At 36.2% G+C, this 23,141-nt stretch overlaps 1 protein-coding gene across 2 annotated transcripts in view; it reads left to right on the top strand.

Moving 5' to 3' along the window:
- LOC106461645 (rab3 GTPase-activating protein non-catalytic subunit-like) overlaps positions 1-23,141 on the top strand; it is an 80,451-nt gene that overhangs the window by 3,928 nt on the left and 53,382 nt on the right. Inside the window, exons 3-11 of one of the 2 annotated variants that reach the window (XM_022388648.1) lie at positions 7,288-7,369; positions 9,879-9,926; positions 11,674-11,749; positions 12,577-12,678; positions 13,059-13,158; positions 19,616-19,714; positions 21,155-21,300; positions 21,667-21,737; positions 22,074-22,157. In XM_022388648.1, the coding sequence (XP_022244356.1) occupies positions 7,288-7,369; positions 9,879-9,926; positions 11,674-11,749; positions 12,577-12,678; positions 13,059-13,158; positions 19,616-19,714; positions 21,155-21,300; positions 21,667-21,737; positions 22,074-22,157 (808 nt within the window). Of the gene's footprint in view, positions 1-7,287; positions 7,370-9,878; positions 9,927-11,673; positions 11,750-12,576; positions 12,679-13,058; positions 13,159-19,615; positions 19,715-21,151; positions 21,301-21,666; positions 21,738-22,073; positions 22,158-23,141 lie in introns of both variants that reach the window. The other variant, XM_013921485.2, reaches the window with a different exon arrangement.

Below are 23,141 nucleotides of genomic sequence, written 5' to 3'. Positions count from 1 at the left end.
AGTTAATGTTTTTAGTTTGTGAAGTATGCCTGGTACACACTATTTGACTTGATATAGACATTTCCCTCAAAATAGATAAGTACCTAACTCCAAGTTTTAATCATGACAACTAATAAAAATTTTTGTCAACTTTGATGTCACTGCTACACCCTCTTGTGTTTGTTTTTTCATTTACTTGAAAGTGATTTTTCATGCTTAAGTATGCAGTTTTATAGGTTTGGCAGATTTTTATTAAGATAAACCAAACATTCCCATAATCTTTTGTAGATAAATTATTTTACAACTGTAATTTATATTTGATACCTTTGGTGACAGCATCATGATTGAAAATTCTGTAAATTTCATATAAATATCATTCAACAGTTGCATCATATAATCCTAAAATAGTGTCTTGATTCCATTTTCATATTTTTAAGAGACTACTTCAGCTCCCTTACGCTATTTTTTTTTTCATAACCATCAGATTATGGAGCTGTTGTGACACTCAGTTCTTTATAGAGATTTGTACCTTCTTGGTCTTCTATTCATCAGTATTTTAGACTTATTGTTTGTTCTGTTATGATTATTTTTTAACTGTGATCCCCATTTTTTGATTAAGCTCATCTTACTGAAACTTAATGCAAACTTTCATCATACTTACTTTACCAATCAGTGAAGGTCAAAGCTTCTTTGACCTTCTTTTCCATCACAATATGCAGTGGATTCAGGTAGGAGAAGTATTATTGGGCTAGAATCCTTCCAATAGAGAAAAGAAGTCAAATGTTTAAAAACATCAAGGTGCAATATGAATAAAGATTATAGAACATTCAGTTCATTGATTATAAGCTAGGTGTAAAAAATAGAGAAACCAATGATTATTAGCAAATGTGCTGGAGAATAACAAATAATTGTGGTGGAGACAAGGCTTGAAATTACCAGTGGTTAGCTATCTTAACCCGATGACTACCTTGCTACTAACTTTCTTAGTAGGCAATGCAAGTCTTGCTATATTTCATTCCAACAATAAAACTAGTGGACGAATATCTTCGAAAATTCATAATTACTTTGACAAATGTAGGTAGTTTAAGAAACATAAAGCCCATATGCGGTTTCTTCAGTGGGTCCTTCACTGTCAATGGAACTTCGCCTGTGATCCCTTGGATACTTTTATGTCCATTGTAGATGATCTCCATTGGTGGTTGAACAGGGCCCACATGTCGATGGGAGTCCCACTTCCTCTTTCACATACACATTTACATCTGTTCACGGATGCATCCCTTCAGGGCTGGGGTGCCTGGGTGGATAATCAGGAGGTTTTGAGTTGGTCTGTGGAGGAGAGTTCTCTTCACATCAGTGTTCTCAAACTCCTGGTTGTTAGTCAGGTTTTGGATAATTTTCTTTCTCTTGTCAGCCACTGGCTGGTTATGATCCATTCCAACAATTCTACTGTGGTGGATTATATCAATCACCAAGGTGGCACCAGGTCCAGATTCCTATGTTTTTGCACTATGGATCTTCTCTATTGAGCCCCCATACATCGAATTTGTTTGATGATATATCATGTACCGAGTGCTGTCAATCTCATAGATGATTGTCTTTCCTGACCAGATGGCATTTATTCCACGGAGTGGTTCTTGCATCCTGCCATTTTTTGGTGGCTCTGTCTGCATCTGGGTATGCCCCATATCGATGCTTTTGCCACTGCTCTCAATCACAAATTACCTTTGTTTTGGTCCTATGTTCCTGATCCCTCAGCCTTTACTGTCACTTCAGCCAGGATTGGTCTCATCTGTTCTCTTATGTTTACTATACCATCTGTTTACTTCAACAGATGGTCTCTCTCATCCATGCCACTCTGTGCAAGGTCCTTTTGATTGGTCCTTACTGGCCCACTCAACTTTGGTTCCCTTGGTTGCTCCAATTACAGGTGGTCCCTCCCCTTTTTCTTCCCTTCCTTCCTGACCTGCTCTGTCAACCCCAGTCACCAGCACTCCATCCCGCACTGTCCATCCTCTGTCTTCATGCCTGGCTTTTGTCAGGTCTTTGGCAAGGAGTTCCAGTTTCTCTTGCAGAGTAGCTTCACATTTGGCCCATTCCATTTGCCCTTTTTCTTTAGCCGTCTATCAATGCAAGTGGAAAATTTATCACTTCTGGGCATTGACTTGGGGTTTCCGGGCTTCTCACTTAAAGGTTGCCTATATTTCTGAGTTTCTCATGTGGCTCTTTGAGAGGGGTTCTTCGGTCTCTGCAATTTCGGGTTTCTGGTGCCGTTATCCCATATCTTCTGTTTTTCCTGTTTCTACAGGGGCTTTGTTTCCCCTGTCCTTTCCATCTTGATCCGTTCCTTCTGGCTCCATCAACCACCAAGGCGTCTGTCGCTCCAAGACTGGGACATTAACATAGTCCTTCATGCCCTCATTTTACCTCTGTTCAAACCACTGTCTACGTGTTACCTGTTTCACCTCTCTTTGAAGGTGTATTTTCTTCTTCCTTCTGGCCTGCGGGCATCATAGGTTGGATATTTTGGCCCTCGACATTACCAGGACTTTGTACCAATCCTTTATCTGGATTGTACATTCCTTTCTAAGACCTATGCGGCTCGAGAATGTCAGTCCTCCTTTTCCCCTATCTACCTGTCTTCTATATCTCATCTTTACCCTCATCCTGATCCAGATAGACTCCTTTGTCCTGTCTGTGCTCTCCATTGTTATATTGCTTGCATGGCTTCCTTCTGGGGGTCCTTGTTCCTGCCTTTTATTCATTAGCGACCTTCTTCTTCCCATGATCTTTTCCCAGTTATCCTGACCAAATGGGTTCAACATTTGATCCAGTTGGCCTATTCCTCCTTGTCTCCTTCCTAGCATGATCTCTTTCACATTTCCTACATCAAATCAATTCACCTTACCTTCTTCCTTGCCTCTCGTCTTCATCGGCCATGTGGATGACTCAGCACATGCCCATCTCTCACTACCTACATCACATCACTGTTTCTGCTTTCTCAGGGTTTTGCCTGCTGCCTATGGCTATTCTACAGATTTTGATGCAGCTGTGACACGAGGTAAGTCCTTGCAAATGCTTTCTTTTCTTTCAGGGACCCCTGCTTCAGCTTCACTTTGGATTCCACTCTGTGGCGAGTGGTGCCTGACCAGGTATTCTGTCTGTACTCGGAATGGGTTCCATTTAGATGGCTATAACCATTTGCAGACATCTTGCTATCAAATCCACTCTGTTGATTTTTATACATTTTCCATGGCTATGTATGCTCACCCTTGAGATGGGGAGTTTCACAAGATCACTAGTGTGTAAATTCCTCGTGATAATTGCATCATAATATGCCCATCCCAGACCATACCACCCATGGATGGCATGGGTAAAGCAGAAGGGGGATTGCTGCCCATCTTTGCAATGCCTAGATTGAATAAATTGGTGTGGTCTACTTTTAAAAATAAGGTTTTGTGATCACCCATTGCACTGTCTCGGATGTTGCAGTCCCTCTGGACTCTCCAACACACTTTTTTCCCCTTTCTTCCAGTGGAGTACAGGAGTCCTTACCACTTACAAGCTGCTGGGGTGGTTGACCATGGAGGCAACCTGCTGGATGGGTTCCACACAGATGGCTATAACCATTCAGTTCAGATTAGGGCAGTGGTGTTCTGCTAGTTTGGAGGGAGTTACAAGATCCTTCAGATGAGTAACTACTTCCCATAGTTGAGATGCCCAAATGCAGTTCACCCCTCTGATTTGGTGCCCTCCTTCTACCCTTGCGTGGATGTTGGTACCTAGTGAGTGTAATTTTGTAGATCAAGTGAACCAATCACATAAGTCCTCACACAGACTTCTGGTTGTCCATCTTCCCCTATGACTTGTCTTCTGTGGGTTGCAGAAGGTCTACGTGGCCTTTTTATGCTTCTTTCCTGGGTTTTCCCTTGTATGGTGACAAGGTTGTTTCGGGCTGGTTTCACGGTTGCGAGGGTTGAATGCACGCAATAGACTTCCCTTGGATTCTGAATGACACATTCTCAGATCCCTGGCATTAGGCTACCCTGTGAGTTCCTGGGGTCAAGTGTTAGGTTCCCTCCTGACTCTGGGACTTGAGGTGAAGATGGTATGATTTTCATTCTACCCTCACGAGGATGTCGGTACTCAGTGAGTGAGGTTTTGGATGTAGTTGACCTACCTAGTATGGTCTGTCGTGCCCTAACCACTCTACACCACAGAACACATTCACACTTGCCCACTTTCCATCATGGGATTGAATGATTCTAATTTTTGTTTAAGATCACATTGCTAAACTATCCTCTCCCATGCAGATGTGCTTCCTTCATGTTCCTGGTGAAGAGTTACGTGGCTCAGATGTTGTGCGGTGCCCTCTCCTCAGATAATCTGATCTATTCCACTCATTTTGCAGGTGTCCTCGCACCAGTCCTTCCTTAATTTCAGTGTGGGATTCAAGCTAATCTTGCGAGTTGATGGAGGGTACCTTATCGGAAGGTATAATTTTCCCAAATGAAAATGTATTTCCGATAGGTACTTCCTTCTACTCACACTTCTCATCCATCCTCCCCACAATCTTCTGGTGCTTGCACCTTCTGTCAAACTATGAAGTGATAGTTTGGTAGTGGCGCATAGAGGGAGTCACATTCGTCACGTGATAATAGTGTTCTCCTATTGGTAGAGAGGTGACGCATAATGATTTACATGAGAGACATGTTGGAACTTTGGATTTGAACAGAGGAATGATGAAGGCTTGTGGCATGCATTTCTGGGAAAGTTCACATACAGAGGGCAGCACAAAACAAGAAAAGTTTATCTTGTGAGAAGATGGAAGTACCTATTGGAAATACATTTTCATATAGGAAACTGTAGCTTTTAATCTTTGGGTAAAGGTAATTAATTTTAATTTTACTATAATACTAAAACGTAATTTGAGTGTGGGATAATTTATTCGACTAAGAATATTTGTTTCAGACTTTCAGTTATTAAAAACATTATACTCTGTTTCATTTGATCTCTTGTAAAGGGCACGAAATAGGAACAAAAGTTATGTAGGATAAAATTTTTAGTATATAAGAATGATCCACTTTAAGATTAATACACATACTTGAAACAGTGTTCTAACATTTTCTGAAAAAAAAAATAAAATTCACTGTTATTTTGAAGGAAAAAATTAATTTCAGAATAAATCTGAGAACTCTTCCTTATCTGAAAAAGGATATTTTTAAAGTTAGATTAATATAATTTTCAGTGGGCAAGAATTTGATATAGAACATATTTTTCATGGCACAAAAAATGTAAAAAGATGTTTAAAAAGCTTAAAAACCATAGTTTCTATATTTAATGGTTTCTGAGAAAATTGTATTTAAAGTTGGTTATTTTAACATGGACAAATCAATCACTTCTGAAACAAATACTCACATCCTTACACTGATCCTGCCCTTTCTCAAACCAATCAGTGTTGGGTACTTTTGGACATTTTCTTCTTTCTTCTCAACCAGCTTCAGCCTATCTTCTTCACTTGTGACATATGACTCATCTGGTCACCAGGTTTTACACTTCTTGCAAGAGAGATTCTTTCCTTTTTGAGGACTCTGGCTTTTCTAGGACATCTCCTTTACTTGGGGCATGTCCTCATGTATCTCCTATAGTAGACCTTATTGACCCAGTGTTTTCTTTCTTGGGGTCCTTAGTCCTCTTTTTGTGAGCCTCCCCTCTAGGAATTGTCATGGTGACTGGACTATATCTGTCCTATTTCCTGCACTCCTTACCAGATCTCACCCTTTTTATGGGGGCAGATGTTCTGATGTTTTTACATTGGACTAGTGTCTACTCTCCATCAATGTGCCTGACCTTTTTTCTCATTGTTGGGCATGTTTCCATTCCTGCTCCTACGGGTGGTTTACTTGGTCATGTTCCATTAAATCCTTTCCACAACCTTTCCTTGCTCTAACCAACCTAGTGGCTCCTGTTCCAGGACCTTTTATGTTTAGTGAATATTTATTGAAAATTTGCATTGAGCCAGGATTATGGGAAGTATTCATACCATCTGCTTTGCTTCTACAGGTGCTCACTTTGAGATGAGGCATTCCAAAAGACCACTTGAGGTTTCCTTGTAATATCTATATACTTATATATATATATATATATATATTATATGTTATGTCTGATTCAGACAATACCCACTCCATGGACTATAATGGACAAAGCCAGCACCAAAACAGTGTTTCTGTCCACTTCTCTGGTTAGTCTTGCCAACTTTCAAAAAATAGGGTTTTGCGATCACCAATTGCAACTCACTGTTTCTAGTAAAAGATCTTTCTGGACTGAAGAAGATCCGGGTACATTCTCTAGTTCTTTCATAAACAAATTCTCCCCCCCCCCCCAATTGAGTGAAGTATGGGATACCATTGCCACTTACCAGTTCCAAGCCCCTCACTACTCACTATACCAATCCTTTATATATCTTTATCTTACAAATCCTCCTCCTGCAGCCAAAGTCTGAGCAGTAGAGTTGAGGTGAACGTTCATTTACTGGTACGTTCCACATCATACTGAAAAATAACAACATACCCTACTCCTGCAGCTGATATGGGGCTTATATAGACTAACAGTCAATTTGGGGGTCTATATGTATCTATATTTTTTCACATAATGCAGTGCCCTCCACTCACAGCTGGCAAGAGGCCTGTAGAGACTGATGGTAGAGTTGAGGTGAACACACCGTATACACCAGTGATGTGTCACTCACATACCCTACTCCCACAGCAAGCAAGAGGCCTGTTTCCATACAGTGCTCTTTTTAGAAGTTAACATTTTCCTTTCCTGAAAATGTATTTCAGATAGATATTCACCATCATACACATTCCCAACCATCTTCCACACTTTCCAGTGCACTTTTCTTCACTACCTTGTTGAAAAAGGAAGACTCACAAGTGCAAAATATAGGGGAATCATTCTGCATAGAAGTGTGTTGCACCACTGTTGGTGGAATATTCTGATGAATGATAATATAATCATGCAGTAACAGAAATTCATGTAGTTCGACAGTAGTTTGCACAAGGCTGGTGAACTGCAAATCTCTATGGCATAATGCATGGTAGAGCTAAAGAAGATAACTTTTTTGTGTTTGTAAAGAGGTGAGTATCTATCAGAAATACATTTTCAGGTGAGGAAAATGTTAATGTTTTAGTTCCATAACTGTCATAAAAATGTAAATAAAATAGAGGTATGAAAATGTTATTTTCATAAAAAATATAGACATAAATGTTTTAAAAGCTTTGAACATTTAGTAATTATGTTTGTTTTTACCAGGAAAATGGGATTTCAATGAAGAAAGTGAACTCAAAATGAAATTCTATTTGTCTGAGGGGGAGATGTTAGCTCATGCAGATGGGTAATTAATTAATTTCTGATTTGTGTCTTTGGTTTGATCATTTAAATTATCTGTTATTGTCATATGGGTCATTCCATGTCAAATCATTGAGGGCAGGACTCCCAACTTTTCAGAATTGGCCAATTTTTTAACTGATTGTACCTATGTATGGGTAAGTATACCTGCAATTTTGTTTTGCAAAATTATTTTTCCTTCCAGAAATAGAAATTTGGTCAAAAATTGCTCATCATAGCCATTTTGGATTTTCACAAATACCCTATGCCATTGTAATTATTTTCATAATTTTACCCAATTTTATTGAAATTGGACCAAGATTTTCCCTCCCCTAATTCAAGTATAAGGAATCCAAATATGGAAACAGATTTTACTTATCTTAAAACAATCCCCACAGTTACCCTTTTAACCCCCCCTACTATAGAATTTTAAGAGTTAAGAAAGGGTTCATGCCCTCTTTTTGAAATTATTGCATTCCATAGTTTGACAAACTTATCAACACCAACTTTGGAGCAAATACTCTTCAAACCATTTAGTTTATTATATTAAGAATGTGAGATTTTTTTTTCCTTGTTCTAAAGTAATAGTCCTCTGAAAATTGACTAAATTATAAAGCAGATATGCCTAAATTCTATTTCGCATGATATATTGATAATTGCTGTTCAATTTAAAGAGTGCTTAAAACTATATTGAGGTTAGTTCTATAATAAAACTGAATATTATCTACATAAGGTACAGGAGATTGATGAAGTTCTAAAGTCAGTTTTAATGGTCTAACCAACAAGTTATTGGACTTAAGTGTCTGAGCATCTTTAAATTTGGTCAGTAATCTCATGTTTTTTCAGAAACTCATCAATCTTTTTTATATCAATCTTATGCAACTGGTATTGATGACCAGTTGCTGTGACAGGTGCATTTATTGTGCAAAGAATATGTGTTTCCTGTACAATACAAGTATCCTTTATCCTTGGCTACAAATAGGATCTGGCTGGATAATTCAGATGCATGAATTTTACAAGAATATCCCTATTTTCAATATCAACTTCATCAACAAGTCCAACCCAGTACTTCTCATCATAATTGCAAAGAACAAAGTTGATTGTTTTATCTCTTTAGAAGGAATTTGGTCAATGCTTTTTCCTAAAATCAGGTCAAATATAAGTGTAAACTCCTCATCAGAAGAGACACTTTGCACCAATGATGCTATTTGATAATGGTATAAATTGGTGGAAACTTCAAGTTCCAGGCAATGCGTTACTTTGCTCAAATCTTTCTTTCAGATATTCCTGCACCTCAGTCATCTCATCTTGTGAAATAAAGAATGTTATTTATTACCCCTTTAATTTAATTTCTGCAAAGCTCACACTTCTCTTGCTGACAAGATTTGGTTTGATAAAGGTCTTTGAAGACTGGCCCTTGCAGTTAAGCATTTAATTGTTCCTCCAAGACCACCACAAGGTAATTTACCATGTGATGTGGCCAAAAAGTTCCAAATACAATCTATTCCAAAAATCACTCTGATGAAGGCATAAATTAATGAAATTTTTGCAGTTTTTATATTGCCCCACACAACCATCACTAAAATAGTGCACTGTCTTAACCTTACCATGTATCTCCTTCTTGATGTAGTTAATGGTTTGGCTTATGACTCTATAACCAAAGCCTACATCAGTTTAAAAAATTGGCCAATTCTGATGTTGGGTGTCAAAATGATTTTTTGCTTGGTGATTTGACATGGAATGACCCATAAGTAAAAATGTAATAGTAAGCTTTGACTAACTTATGCCTGTATTGAAATTCTAATTGTTTCAATTATGCAACATTTAACATAGACAACGTTGAAGGAAACATTATTGTGACACCTTTAGTTTGTTTAACAATAAATAGATTGATTTATTCAACTTAGCCAAGCTAAGTATTATTTTTCGTTGTTGTAGCCTTTGTTCAGTAAAAATATTAAAAATATCAACTCACTGTCCAATAATGGCCTTTTGTGAGAGAAGAAGAAAAAAAAAGGCAATAAATATATGAATTTAAACATTAGAAAAATGAGTAATCATAGAGCACAGTCAAATACAAAGCACTTAACAACTAAAAAGTAGTGTATTTTAACTTTTTCTTGGCTAGTTTTAAACAACTAAATACATGGATATTGAATAATTTTAATAGTGTCTATAAATAAAATTGATTGAAAATGTTATAAGTAAAGCCCAGGTGTATGTATATGATAGCTGTGACTTGTTTCAAAGTGTTTTATTGGAGTTATATTTAATGGCTTTATTCCCAATGTGTTGAATATTCTGGTTCTAATCCATCACATTTGAATTAAAGCTCTTCACAAAAAATTATGCATATATCACTCTAAATATATGTATATAACAACTTTCATCTGAAGTGTATTTTATTACTTTTGCAGTAGACATATTTTTATGTAATTTCTAGATAATCATATTTTGTGAACTATGAATGCTGAGTACTTTGTAACTAAAATATAATAAAACCTATTTTGGTACAGGGAAGAAATTACTGCAATCTTGTGTCTACCTCTGGCATCACAGAAAAGGTTTGTAGTTTCTATTTCAAAACAATTTATAGTAATATTCAAATGTAGGCCTAGCTAAATGATAAAGGTTTACTAATAAGCTAAGCCAAGTTATGTACAACTAGTTTTTTTTTTGCCCTGAAATAAATCTTGTTTGTTTGTTTTTAATTTATTAATATTAAAAATGTATGCATTACTGAATGGCACTCATCTGTTACTAATAAAATTTGACTTAAAAACCACTTAAGAGGAATTTCAGAATAACTTGTATGTTACAGCTTGTTGAATGGATGGTGCTAAAATTAAGTAAGATTAAACCCCTTGTTGTATAATATTGATAAATAGTATTAAAATAAAATTTCTATTATACTAAATATTAGTATTATTTTATTTGAGAGTGAATCAGGAATAAAACAGTTGTATGAATAAAATAATATGCAATCTTAAAAACTTTGTCAAAGATGCTGTTTTTCTATAATTTTTATAGTAGAAAAATATATGTTCTTAAGGATACAAAATTTTTTCTCATTTGTGTACCATAAGTTTCTTTATCAATTTAAAAAGTATGACACTTGTAATGCTTTTTAATATATATTAGCTCCACAATTCTACTGGTTAAAAGAGTTTGTCTATAATGAAGGATAAAAATAACAAATTTTTCTTTTTTTTTCACAAAATTCACAGCCATTTAAATCTTGGGAACATTAAGATTCTTTCCTAAAGAACTTAAGGATTTTTGCCAAATAAACCCACAACATTACTAAATTATCTGGTGTAATAAGCATGATTAAGGTTTTGTGCTAGAATTTTAAATATAGATAAAATAGAAATAATGAAAACTTTTAAACAATCGGTGATTTTAAAAACTATTCTGAGATTGCTATGGTCTCCAAACAGACACACTACCTGTTTTGCTGTGCAATCATGAGTGTAAAATCAAAAAACAGTGCAAACTATATATATATATATATATATGTATGGAAACACACACAAAAGTCATATTAAGTTCAGTATGTAAATTAAGTAGTCACATAACTAATGGCTTTTGTATATATATACATATTGTTTGCACTGTTTTTGAATTTACACTTTGAGGATGATGTAATTGCATTTTGAATCATAGTGTGTCTGTTTTGAGACTGATGATGGTCTTAGTATAAAGTTTTTTTAAAATGTGTACTTAAAAAACATTGATCATTTGAGTGCAATAATTATTTATATTTACAAGTACTTTAAATTTTACCCTTTTAATACTGAAGATAAAATTTAAAGTAAGTCAAATGATTTGAATATTTTTATTTCAGGGACAGTTAATAAGGAAATTTCAGGAACAAAAATTTTCCTTGACATAGGTTTATGTTTATCCAATTTGTCTTTCCTTTCAATGTTTGATTGAGATTAGTATACTTAGTTTGATATTCAGGTAATATTTCTTTTTGTTTATTTGTATTCATATCATTTTTGATTTTACTTCTAAACCTTGTCTTTCAATATTTCAAAAAATTCTTTATGATGTAGTTGTTATGTAATGTTTATTATTTGCTATTGTACACAGCCTGCTTGTAAAGTTAATCATTAGTTCTGTTTTGTGTCTTGCCTAAGAAAATGTTAGTTTTAAATTTTTATGAAATATTCAATGTTATTTCAGTGAGGTTGGTACCTTTTGATATTGGTTTTATTGCAGTATTTACCAAATATTAACTGACAGTTGGCACCTTGTTAATACTACAGTGTTTATCAGATCCTAACTCCCAATTTTTACATGTAGAAGTGCCCAGGGAGAACCAGACTGGACCTGTATCATCATAGGATTTAGTTCAGGTTATTTGAGAATGTATACAGAGGTAGGTTTAGACACCTATATGTAGTAAACCATAATCCAAAAGTTTTAACTGAAAAGAGTAATTTTAATACTTTTTTAACTCCTACTATGGCCTGTTTCACATTATCATGCACTATCACTGTTATGTCATCACTTGCTTTCAAATGTTTTGTAACTTAATTAAAAAACAAATATTAGTGTCATATCAATGAAGTCATGAAGCAGCCAGTTTTAGTTCTTGATTTGTAGGATTTTTATTGTTGTTCTTTCTTTGTCTACCATTAAGAACAAAGACATTGTTGCAGTGGACTGTGCTTCAAAGTAATGAAGTGATTTCTCATCAGAATCTTTTGGAGTTGATATCAGTGTTCACACATTAATATTTATTTATGTCTGTTGTGTAAGAGCTATCGTACAAAGATGTCTGATGTGGAAAGGATCAAGAAGTGTCAAGTTTATTAAAAGCTTCATAACTGTGTCTGAAAAAATCTGGTACACATGTTTGATTGTGATACATGTAGCTCTAACAGTTGAAACTTAAAACGTTAGTTATCAGTGTACTTTGAGTGTACTCTTAAAAGTTTAGGAATATTGAAGAAAATATTATGTCTGGTTTGAAAATCTGTTTAAAAGTGGAAACAGTTTAGTTACAAATTTAATGCATTTAAATTTTCAGTATTAGTGTTGTAGAAAAATAAATTTTATTGAACAATGTGACAAACTATTTATATTAGTTAGTAATGTATTTGCTTAAGATAATTTTATAAGGTTAACTTCTAACAGTAATGCACACACACATACTCATTTATATATATATACACATATATGTTGTCTTAATTTTTTTACCAGAAAGCTGAACTTCTGCTATCACAGTTATTACATGAAGAACCTGTAAGACAATTAAAATTCCAGACCTATAGCCCATCTCGTTACAGAGAATTTACAGAACAGGTTAGATGCTGATGCTTGTATGTGTGTTATAATATGAATTGACTAGTAGGGATATCTTTGAGAGAACTAGTAGATAACTTTAAAACCAGTAAAATGTTGCTTACATGTGTAGTTACTATAGTGGTAATAAAACAATAATTTTTCTCTATTTATATGGTAAACTTAGAAGTGTATGATAACTGTTATGTTCTTTTAATATTTTTGCTATGATGTTAATTTTATTCCTGAATCATTGCTATTATATTATTGTGTTCGATAACAGTTGTTTGTTCTTTTCAAAGTACAAAATGTGAAACAGTATTTTCATTTTGCTAGTTAAATGACATATTCTCCTGTGGATAAGTTAAAGGAGCTTAAAGAGTTTGATATTTTTTTCACAGCTAGATGACTTGGTTATAGTCTATTCATCTGCTGTAGTCAGCGTAGAAGGCTTTAGCTTGTTCCAGACTTTAAGAGCTTGTCGAAATCAGCTTGCAAGAGGTAAATAAAAAAGATGGTTTTGATATTGCATTTGAGATTTTCTTTGTAAAGTAAAAAAAAAAATCTCTAAGTAAATTAAGAGCCTAGTCTGTTTTTGGCTTCTCCGAGTGAAGCTGACTCTCTGTACTGATTGTTCAGTCATCACTTCAAGATTTGGCACTCATGTATTCAGACATGAATACGTCTTTTTTTTTTTTGGCTCACAAGCTTTTTTGTCACAGGAGTATCTACATTGTTGAAGAAAGTTTAATTTGAAATTTATTTTTCCAAAAATTTCTGCGACTGCAGATTTTGTGGCCTTTTCCACATTATGAATTCACAAGTTATGGTAACTTCTACTTTGACTGATGTGAGACAACAAGAAGTTGTTCATGCTGGACAAACAACTACCTTGTCATAGGATTCCTCTTTGTCTGTCAAGGAAGTGATGATTACTGTGTGATGGGAGATAGTGTCTCTCATGTGGCCTGGACATTCTTTCTTCTGAGCTTAATAAAAATATACTTCCTCTTATGAATCAAGTTCATGACAATGAGGATTTTGGCAGTCTTTTCCAACTGCCAACACTTCTACCAGTGTTGTCTTGGAGCTCTCTATGCCTTCCTCTTCTTTAATGGACATGGTTTCTCAGACATGTTATCTTCTATCTCTCTCTTCTGTTTCATATGATTCTTTAGCTTCTCTTCTTCTGACTGTTATGTTTTTCTTTCTTCTCCAGATATTCAGGTCCATGCAGAACAGTTTTTATCTCAACTTCACTCTGATGCCAGCATGCCTCAACCTCCTTGCCTGGTTGACACATATGCCTTGGCTTATCATTGGGCTGGTGGCCCTTTCTTGGATTCCCAAACTCTGGAGTCTCTTCTTCAGGCTTATGGTTCAAATCATCTGTCTTCTGCTTGACTTTCTCAGGCCCAATTTTCATGTCTTCCTCTTACCTTCAATACACTTTTGCATTATCTTTCCTCCATGTACCTTCTTTTTGAGGCAATTCGCTGTTTCACTGAAGGGTTTTGGTGAATGCTTGTTCCATTATGTTCCTTACATTGGTATGTACTTCTTCCTCAACCTTGTACCTTCTTTCTTGGTTAATATGTTGCTGGGATTTGTTAGGGAGAGATGCCCTTCTTGCTCAGGTGCATTTGCCTCCATTCCATCTCAGGGAACTTTGTCTGGCTCCCTTCCTCCTTGTCATTACTTGTTTCCCATCAATTTATCCAGTCCTTTGCATCCTCTTCTTTCTTTTTCCCCCTCCCTCCTGCTCCTCCTCCCTCTGTGCTACCACTGTTTGTAGACTTCAGCACCAACAGTCTCGGTGGTGACTATCCTCTAGGCTTGGGGACAGTAGTGGCTCATTGAACTCAGTTTGTAGATCTTTGGCTTTCATTTGCAGCTGACCATTGCTGCAAGTTCTATCATAAGGCCTTACCTTTCATTTTAATTCTCTTCCTCTCTTATCTCCTGTTCCAGTTCCTTTCCCTTCTCCATGGTATGCTGTATCTCGCCAGCATTCCCAGAAGGCAATATCAGATCTGTTGGCCAAGGATGCTATTGAATGGGTTTCTCATCCTTTTCCAGGATTTTATTCCCATCTGTTTGTTGTTCCCAATAAAACTGAGGATTTGCATTTGGCCATAGATTTTTCATGTTTCAATTGTTTTCTCACCCTCCGGAGGTTTTTTGCTCTGGGGCTTTAAATGACCAAAGGGACATCTTTGATGCTTAATTTCACATTCCCATCACCTCTGCATCCAGACTTTACCCTTGGTTGGCTCGTGGAGGTCAGGTTTCTCAGTTACGAACTCTCCTTTTTGTCCTTGCTTCAGTCCCATACATATTTTGCTGAGTAGTGTGTGCTTTTGCCCATCACATTCACAGATGACTGGCTTTTTTTAACTCTATCTCGACAGGACTCGTAAAACTATACTCTTCTCCTCCTTCAGAAGGTTGTTTATTTTGGTTGGTTAGTCGAGTTGGAAAAGTCTCATCTTACACCCACTCAATATCTGGTTCACTTGTGTGTGTTCTTCAATTCCCATCAAAGCAGGGCTAAGCCTTTTCCTTTCATTTGAGGTCATGGAGAGTTTGCTTTCCACAGCTCTATCTATTCTTCTTTTCCTGTGTGGGGAGGTTCTCTCTCTTTTGGAGACTTGGGCTTCCATAGAGCCCTTTATTTCCTTAGGAAATGCTCATGTGTCTTTTGCAATGGACTCTGCATGATCAATGTAACCTTTCTTGGGATCCATTGTCCTTCCTAATCCATCTTCTTTCTTTCCTACAGACAAATTTCACCTAGTGACTCAATAGAATCAATGCTACAAAGAGTGTTTCTCTTTGTCCCTCTTGTTGGAATCTTCATTTCTTACAGATGCTTCCCTGACTAGATGGGGCACATGTCTCAACTCCTTAGAGATTTGTGTCAATACCCCAGAGGAATTGATCTTTCATATTAATCTCTTGAAACTCTTGAGACCCTTTGGTAATGATCCATACAAACAAGTCAACTGTGGTAACCTACATCAATTGCCGGGGTGGGGGGGGGAGGCACTTATTCTCTCTCTTTCCAAACCCTTGATCTCTTCTTCTGGACCATTTTCTGTAAGTCCCACTTGTGGCTTGTCATGATCCTGGTGCCCTAAATCTTGTTGCAGCTCATCTCTCAAGGACTGACAAGATATTTCCCATGAAGTGCTCTGCAGTCTTCATGTTTTTCAGTGGCTTTGCTCTCTTCTGGACACCCCTCTTATTAATGCCTTTACCACTTACAACAAGGCCAAGCTTTTCCTTTTCTTGTCTCTTGTTCCACATCCATTGGCTCTAGCAGTGGATGCATTCAGACAGGACTGGTCGAACCCTCTTCCTTTATGCTTGCCCTTTATTCATCTCTTCCTCCGTTTTCATTTGGGACACTCATTGTTGAGTCCTTTTTATGGTGCCCTCTTGGCTGGCTCAAATGTGGTTTCCTCTGTTGTGTCTTCTGAACACTTCCTCTCCTCTTCCTCCTTTGATATTTTTTTCTTTAGCCTTCCACTTCTCTCTTCCATCTGGCCATGTCATCCTTCCAGCTTCATGTGTAGGATTTGTCCAGTCCCTTGCAAGACATTGAAGACTCTCTTTGCAATTAGCCTTTCTTATTTCCCATTTCATTCACTTGTGCCCTCTCCTTGTATTTTTTGCAGTTTGTCATTGCATCATTATTTCTTCCTTTCTTGAATTTCTGTTTCCCATCTCTCTGAATTCTCCACATGGCTCTTTGACTAGGGATTATTGGTCTTAACTATTTCTGGTTACCAAGCAACTCTCTCTACTACCTACTGGTTTTCCAATTACTGACAGGTTTTTTTTTTCCTTGCCGGTCCTTACTGTGTTCTTCCATTCCTTTTGCCTCCTTCATTCTCCCTGTCCTTCTAGCCTTCCTGACTGGAACCTTAATGTTGTTATCCATGCCCTTATTCTTCCTTCTTTTGAACCTTTGGCTTCCTGTTCCATATACCATCTATCCTTTGAAACCTATTTCCTCCTCCTTTTTGTTTCTGATCATTGATGTTCTGACAAGTATGCCATTAATTCTTCGAGCATTCTCTTTCATTGCTCCTATATCCTTCTCTATCCTGATTGCACTTTCCTCCCTAAAACATCTGCGACATGTGGAGGTGACAGTTTGTTCACACTTATGTCTCTTTTTCTATATCTTATCTTTATTCTCATATCAATCCTGTTCATCAACTCTATGTTTTTTTATTTGACCAGCAATTCTCCCTTTCATGGTTCCCGATCTTATTTCTTCATTCCTTGAAAAACCTTTTTCCACATGTGATCTTTCTCCTATTACCCTTACTGGATTGACTGTATCAGCTCACCTGTTTAGCATATTCTTCATTGGATGGGGATGCATGTTGGTGCTTCCAGGTGTCCTTCTATCAAGTTCATCACCTTATTCATTCTTTGACTGCTCACTTCCACCATGCTTTAGAGGAGATTGTTCAGGCTGGCATGTAGATAATCTCTCTCACCTTTGTCAAACACTGTCTACATCATATGGGTGTTTCTTCTTCATCATGCTATAGATTACCTCCAGTTGCTATTCTCCACACCTCATACCATTTCTGACTGGGTAAGTTCTCTTTCTTTTTTATCTTATCTTTACAGGACCCTCTCAAACCTTATGGGATCCTGCTCAGTGGCAAGTGTTGTCTGCCAAGGTATATTTATACAAAATCTGCACAGTGTCATGTCATCACGGCCTGATGTTCACCTCCCATGAGATAGGTCATTCCACAAGATCACTTGAGGTATACTTGTGGTGCTCATTATCTTAAGCAAGGGCTGATTCAGGCCATACCCACTCACTGCCCATCTTCCAATCCTAGTTTACCACCTAGTGCTGACCTGCTTTGAAAAATAGGGTTTTTGTGGTCATGGTGATGCACTTCTCTGGGCTCCCCAACATGCTTTCAACTTCCTTTTTTTTCTAGTGGACCATGGGAGTCCTTGCCACTTACCAGTTCTTAGCCTTGGAGGCTGCTTTCTGAGTGTGACCAATTGGTGTAGGACCAGCCAACATAAGTCCTCATTCAGTTCAGTTCAGATAGTACATTCCCTTCTGCCTCACTGGGCTTGATGTGAAGGTGGTAGGAACTATTGTGGCCTAGAAGCCAAAATCCTGATGCCACATAGTCTTGACCCACCATATACAGTCTGATGCACCCTAGCCACATACATATATAGCACTTCTGGAAGCCTGATACAAGTTCTGGACTGTGATTGTATATTCTGCCCATCCTTGCAACATTTCCCTTCCTTTCCAGGCAAAAAGTGTACCCTGGTACAGATGAGGTGCTGTCTCCCATGGGTGTGCCCCTGTACTATTCCATGGTATAGGATGTCACACTTCATAGGTTCCCTTCAGGCACTTTCTGAAGAGGGTTTGTCTAGATAAATGTTTGCAGTTGCCCCTTCACCACTTCAGTGTGGGATTCTAGCTGAGGTAATGGAGGTTACATGTCATATAATTTTCCAACACTGAAAATGTCTTTCTGATAGATACTCCTGCTCACACTTCCTACTCATTTTCCTCACTTCTAGTGCATCTTATTTTCTTGAATAATCTCAAAGTGATAATTGAACAATCAGTATAGAGGGAGTCAGCTGCATTAGAAGTGTGTGTTGCGCTCTCATTTACATGTAACAATATCATGTGGAAACACATGAGTTTAGGTGGGATCCACAAGGCTAGTGGTGAATGAAAAAAGTTCCCATATAGAGGGCAGCACTGAACTAGGAGGTGAGTGTCTATTGGAAATGCATTTTCATTGTTGGAAAATATTAGCTTTCAAACCATTGTAGCTTAAAGGAAATTTTAGTAAACCTGGTTCCTTAGTTTAGATTATGGTCCCTAACACTTTTGACATATATTCTTGTTAGTGGGTTGGGCATGACCTCATAGTTAGCGAGTTAAGCTGTGGATCAAAAGGTCTAGAGTTTGTGATGTAATGTAACTGAACTTGCTCCACATTTTCATCTGTAACAGCCAATTACAATATTCAGTTCAAAGAGCCAGGCAAAGCTTTTTGGCTGTGAGTGCTATTAGCTGGCTGCCCTCTATCTGATCAGTATTTCAAAATTAAAGGTGGCTAAACCTGAACCCTAGGGTTCTGTCACTTGATTATTTAGTGATAATATGGCATTCAATTAATTTTGAATTTCAGTTCTTGGTAGAAAACACTAATAATGAATTACATAATTGTAAGTAACCTCAACTAGTAACAGCATATAATACCAAAAGGAAACATAATCCAAGCCAGTAGTTCTTTCAACATGGCAACAAGAAGAAAAGAAATCAAAATACAAAATTCATCTATGACCGAAGTGAATTATGTAAACTCATCTATATTTTTTCACCAAATTACATTATGTGTTATTAATTAACTTTGTATTAAAACATTAAATCATGACTAAGGGTACAACAAGAAAGACACTCTTCAGTTAGGGTAAAAATGTATCTAATGGCTGATCGCTAAAACATTTTTCAATTTACATATGCATATATATGTCTCCTAAAAGAGCACATCAAACATACAAGATCACAATACCCACAGAATTTTTTGATAAGAATATATATAATATCTGCATGTTTGTTTCACAAATTGTATATGTTAAAGACCTAAAAATCTCATTTTTAAAAGTCATAACAAATACAAAATAATTTTTGTAATATTGAAATGCAAATGTTGTGGGAAACCCCAGGTGATCTCAAAAACATTGGTGATGGTAAAAATTGCTAAGAACTTGGATGATAGATTCTAGTTCTAGATTTTTTATGTATTTAGCAATCAGCAGTGAAAGTCTGGTGACAGATTTTTCATTTTTTTTGTAATAATACATTATTTTAAACTGAAAAATAACCTTTTCAAAGTTTTTAAGTTAATTATTTTCAACTTCTTACTGATTTGTGTAGCTACAGCTGGCAAGTGGGAAACAGTGGATCCACCACCTCTAACCTATAAGAAATGGGGCTTCCAAGATCAAAAGGAACTCTCAGATTGTGAACATGTTGGTGAGTTGTCTCAGATCTCATGTGTGACTTTTTAAAAGATGTGATACTTCCTCTATATAAGATATACTCTTTAATTTAGTAATTAATTCTTATTTTGTGGTTTATTCTTAGGTTAGCAAGCCCCTGCATCATGTTACTCATGTTATTTGATGACATGATAAGATATTTTAATAAATTATATTAATGCCATGTTGGAAAAATGTTTACAAGTGTAATATGGTGGAGAAATTATTCCTCAGTGTGTCATGGTGTCAAAACTGTTCCTAACTGTTGAATAAACTATTCCTTAGTGTGTCATGGTGTCAAAACTGTTCCTAACTGTTGAATAAACTATTCCTCAGTGTGTCATGGTGTCAAAACTGTTCCTAACTGTTGAATAAACTATTCCTTAGTGTGTCATGGTGTTAAAACTGTTCGTAAGCTTGTTGTTGTGTCAAAACCGTTCCTAACTGTTGAAGAAACTGTTTGTAAGCTTATTGTTGTGTAAAAACTGTTTTTAACTGTGCCATGTTGGAGAAACTGTTCCTAAGTTTGTTATTGTGTCAAAACTGTTTCTAGGTGTATTATGGTGTCAGAACTGTTTCTAGGTGTGTTATGGTGTCAAAACTGTTTCTAACTGTGTCATGTTGGAGAAACTGTACCTAAGTGTGCAGTGTTGGAGAAACTGTACCTGAGTGTACCATGTTGGAGAAACTGTACCTGAGTGTACCATGTTGGAGAAACTGTACCTGAGTGTACCATGTTGTAGAAACTTTTCCTAGGTATGCAGTGTTGGAGAAACTGTACCTAAGTGTGCAGTGTTGGAGAAACTGTTCCTAAGTGTGTAGTGTTGGAGAAACTGTTCCTAAGTGTGTAGTGTTGGAGAAACTGTTCCTGAGTGTACCATGTTGTAGAAACTGTTCCTAAGTGTATAGAATTGGAGAAACTGTACCTGAGTGTACCATGTTGGAGAAACTGTACCTGAGTGTACCATGTTGGAGAAACTGTTCCTAAGTGTGCAGTGTTGGAGAAACTGGTTCTAAGTGTGCAGTGTTGGAGAAACTGGTTCTAAGTGTGCAATGTTGGAGAAACTGTACCTGAGTGTACCATGTTGGAGAAACTGTTCCTAAGTGTGCAATGTTAGAGAAACTGGTTCTAAGTGTGCAGTGTTGGAGAAGCTGGTTCTAAGTGTGCAGTGTTGGAGAAACTGGTTCTAAGTGTGCAATGTTGGAGAAACTGGTTCTAAGTGTGTCATGTTGGAGAAGCTGTTTCTAAGTGTGCAGTGTTGGAGAAACTGGTTCTAAGTGTGTCATGTTGGAGAAGCTGTTTCTAAGTGCATCATGGTGTGGAAATTGGTTTTTAGATTTTTTAGTATGCAATTATAAACATTTATATTAATATTTAGTTGCATTTTATGTGAAGTATTCTGTATTGTTGCTTAAAGTGTTATTTATTCAGGAGGAGTGACCCCTTCTTCATTTGACCAGATGGTGGGAGAGTCAATTCAGCGAGGACCACATGGGACTATTAAATCCATAATTCCAGCCTCAACTCTTCTAGTAACTGTTGGTCTAGAACCATATATTGGTTTTTTCTATGCTTCAGAGGTATGGTTAACATATTTCTTAGGAACACACTTGATATAAATATAACAGGTAACAGAACGTCTCATGTTAATTAGGGGTGGCACTGCATTCATCCAACAAGTAATCTTTAGTGAGAAAGTTGATAATTTGTTAACTTGCTTTATATTCATTTTGATATCTTATTAAGAATTTTTTCTGTTTGAATGTTAAGTTGATCTTTAAAAACATGACATATGAATTTTGCAATTGTTTTAAAAGTTTTGTAATTATTTTACATCTTAAGGACACAATAATTGATAGGTTCTGTGAAAAGTTTAAAGCTTTTCTTTGCTTCTGTTAAAGAACTTTGATGTCTCTAGATCAAGGTAAGGTATTCTCTCCTTTCAGGGAACAGTTCAACCTATATTATCTGAAATGGCCATGGCAGTTGCAAGCAAGTTGAAAACATTTCTAACAGGGTTTGTTGAAATTTCATTCTTATTTAAAATACAAATCAAAGCTGGTAGATGTATATATTTTACCTTTATCTGGCATGTATATGCTTTGTTATTGTTGAAAGAGAGCATACAAGTAATGAAGATCTTACAAGTTAAGAAAATAAGAACATCTATTAGAAGTCTCATATTTGATAAATTAGGAGATGAATATGATGTTCAGTCAGTTAATATTTCTTTCCTCAGTACATGGAATGATAATCTGTTGTTTGTAATTTATATGTAAAGGTAATTTTGAGACTTGTAATTATTAAACTTAAGATATGTTCTATTATGTCCAACCAATTTTTGATGTTTCAGTGGACTACTTGGGTTTAGAGGGCGAACCCAGCAAGAAGATTCTCACCATCCATCTATTGAACCAGCAACACCTGTACCTATGAAGTCAGTTTCTTTTAATATCATATCCATTGATATGTAGTGTGATTTTTTTTGCCCAAAATGATGTATATATCAGCATTTATGGTAGAGAGGTAAAAAAAAAAACGTTTAGGGGTGGGGTGAAGTAAATTTACATTACTCTCTCACCTGTAACTAACACATCATTAACTTATTTTACAGCCAGATGGTTATTATTCAAATTAATTTAAAAAAGTAATAAAGTAAATATAATAATGCACATGTTAAATATGAAAAGTATTTTTAACATAATAACAAATGCTAAGGCATACTTATCACAACCTGTCCAATCTCAACTTTGAATTTATTAAAAACCTAGTAGTCAGATTGCATCTCCATGAATTACTGCTAACATATAGCAACATTTTCCTGAACACATCTGTATTTATTTCAACTAAATGAGAAAGTTTTCTCTGTTTAAAAATGTCTATTAAATTTGGAAACCATACTGATTTTCATAATTTTCTGTAAAACATGTAAAATTAACTACAAATTCAAGAATTTCAAAGTATTTTATGGGTGTTAACTATACAATAGTGCTGAGAGCACTTGTTAAGACAGTTTCACATCAGAGATCACAACTGGGTGACTATTCAGACTCCACCTTACTAGTTTGTTTGTGGTGATGGCAACTTCATCTTGTTATAGTTTCTTTTAGTGCTGAAAATTAAGTTTCTATTTTTTTTTTCATGCCTCTTCAGAAACAATGGCCAAAAGAAAGCCTCAATAAAACTGGGTTGACTAACTGTTGTGGCATCATCTCTGTACCTGAAACGCTACGAATATTTGTGTGTGATTGTATTGTTTGGTGATAGAGGTTACCTAAATTTATATGATTTTTTATTGTTATTAATGATATAAAACTATAATATAATAAATACAAAACTTATATTACAGGAGTGTATAGTTTGATGTAGCTTTTTAATGCCTTGAATGCTAAGATATGAACTTGTCATCTAATTTAGTTTT

This window comes from Limulus polyphemus, unplaced genomic scaffold (genome assembly GCF_000517525.1).
Source record: "Limulus polyphemus unplaced genomic scaffold, Limulus_polyphemus-2.1.2 Scaffold1003, whole genome shotgun sequence".
NCBI lineage: Eukaryota > Metazoa > Arthropoda > Merostomata > Xiphosura > Limulidae > Limulus > Limulus polyphemus.
Note: the sequence above shows the minus strand (reverse complement) of the source record. Positions and strands in the feature narration are given on the sequence as shown.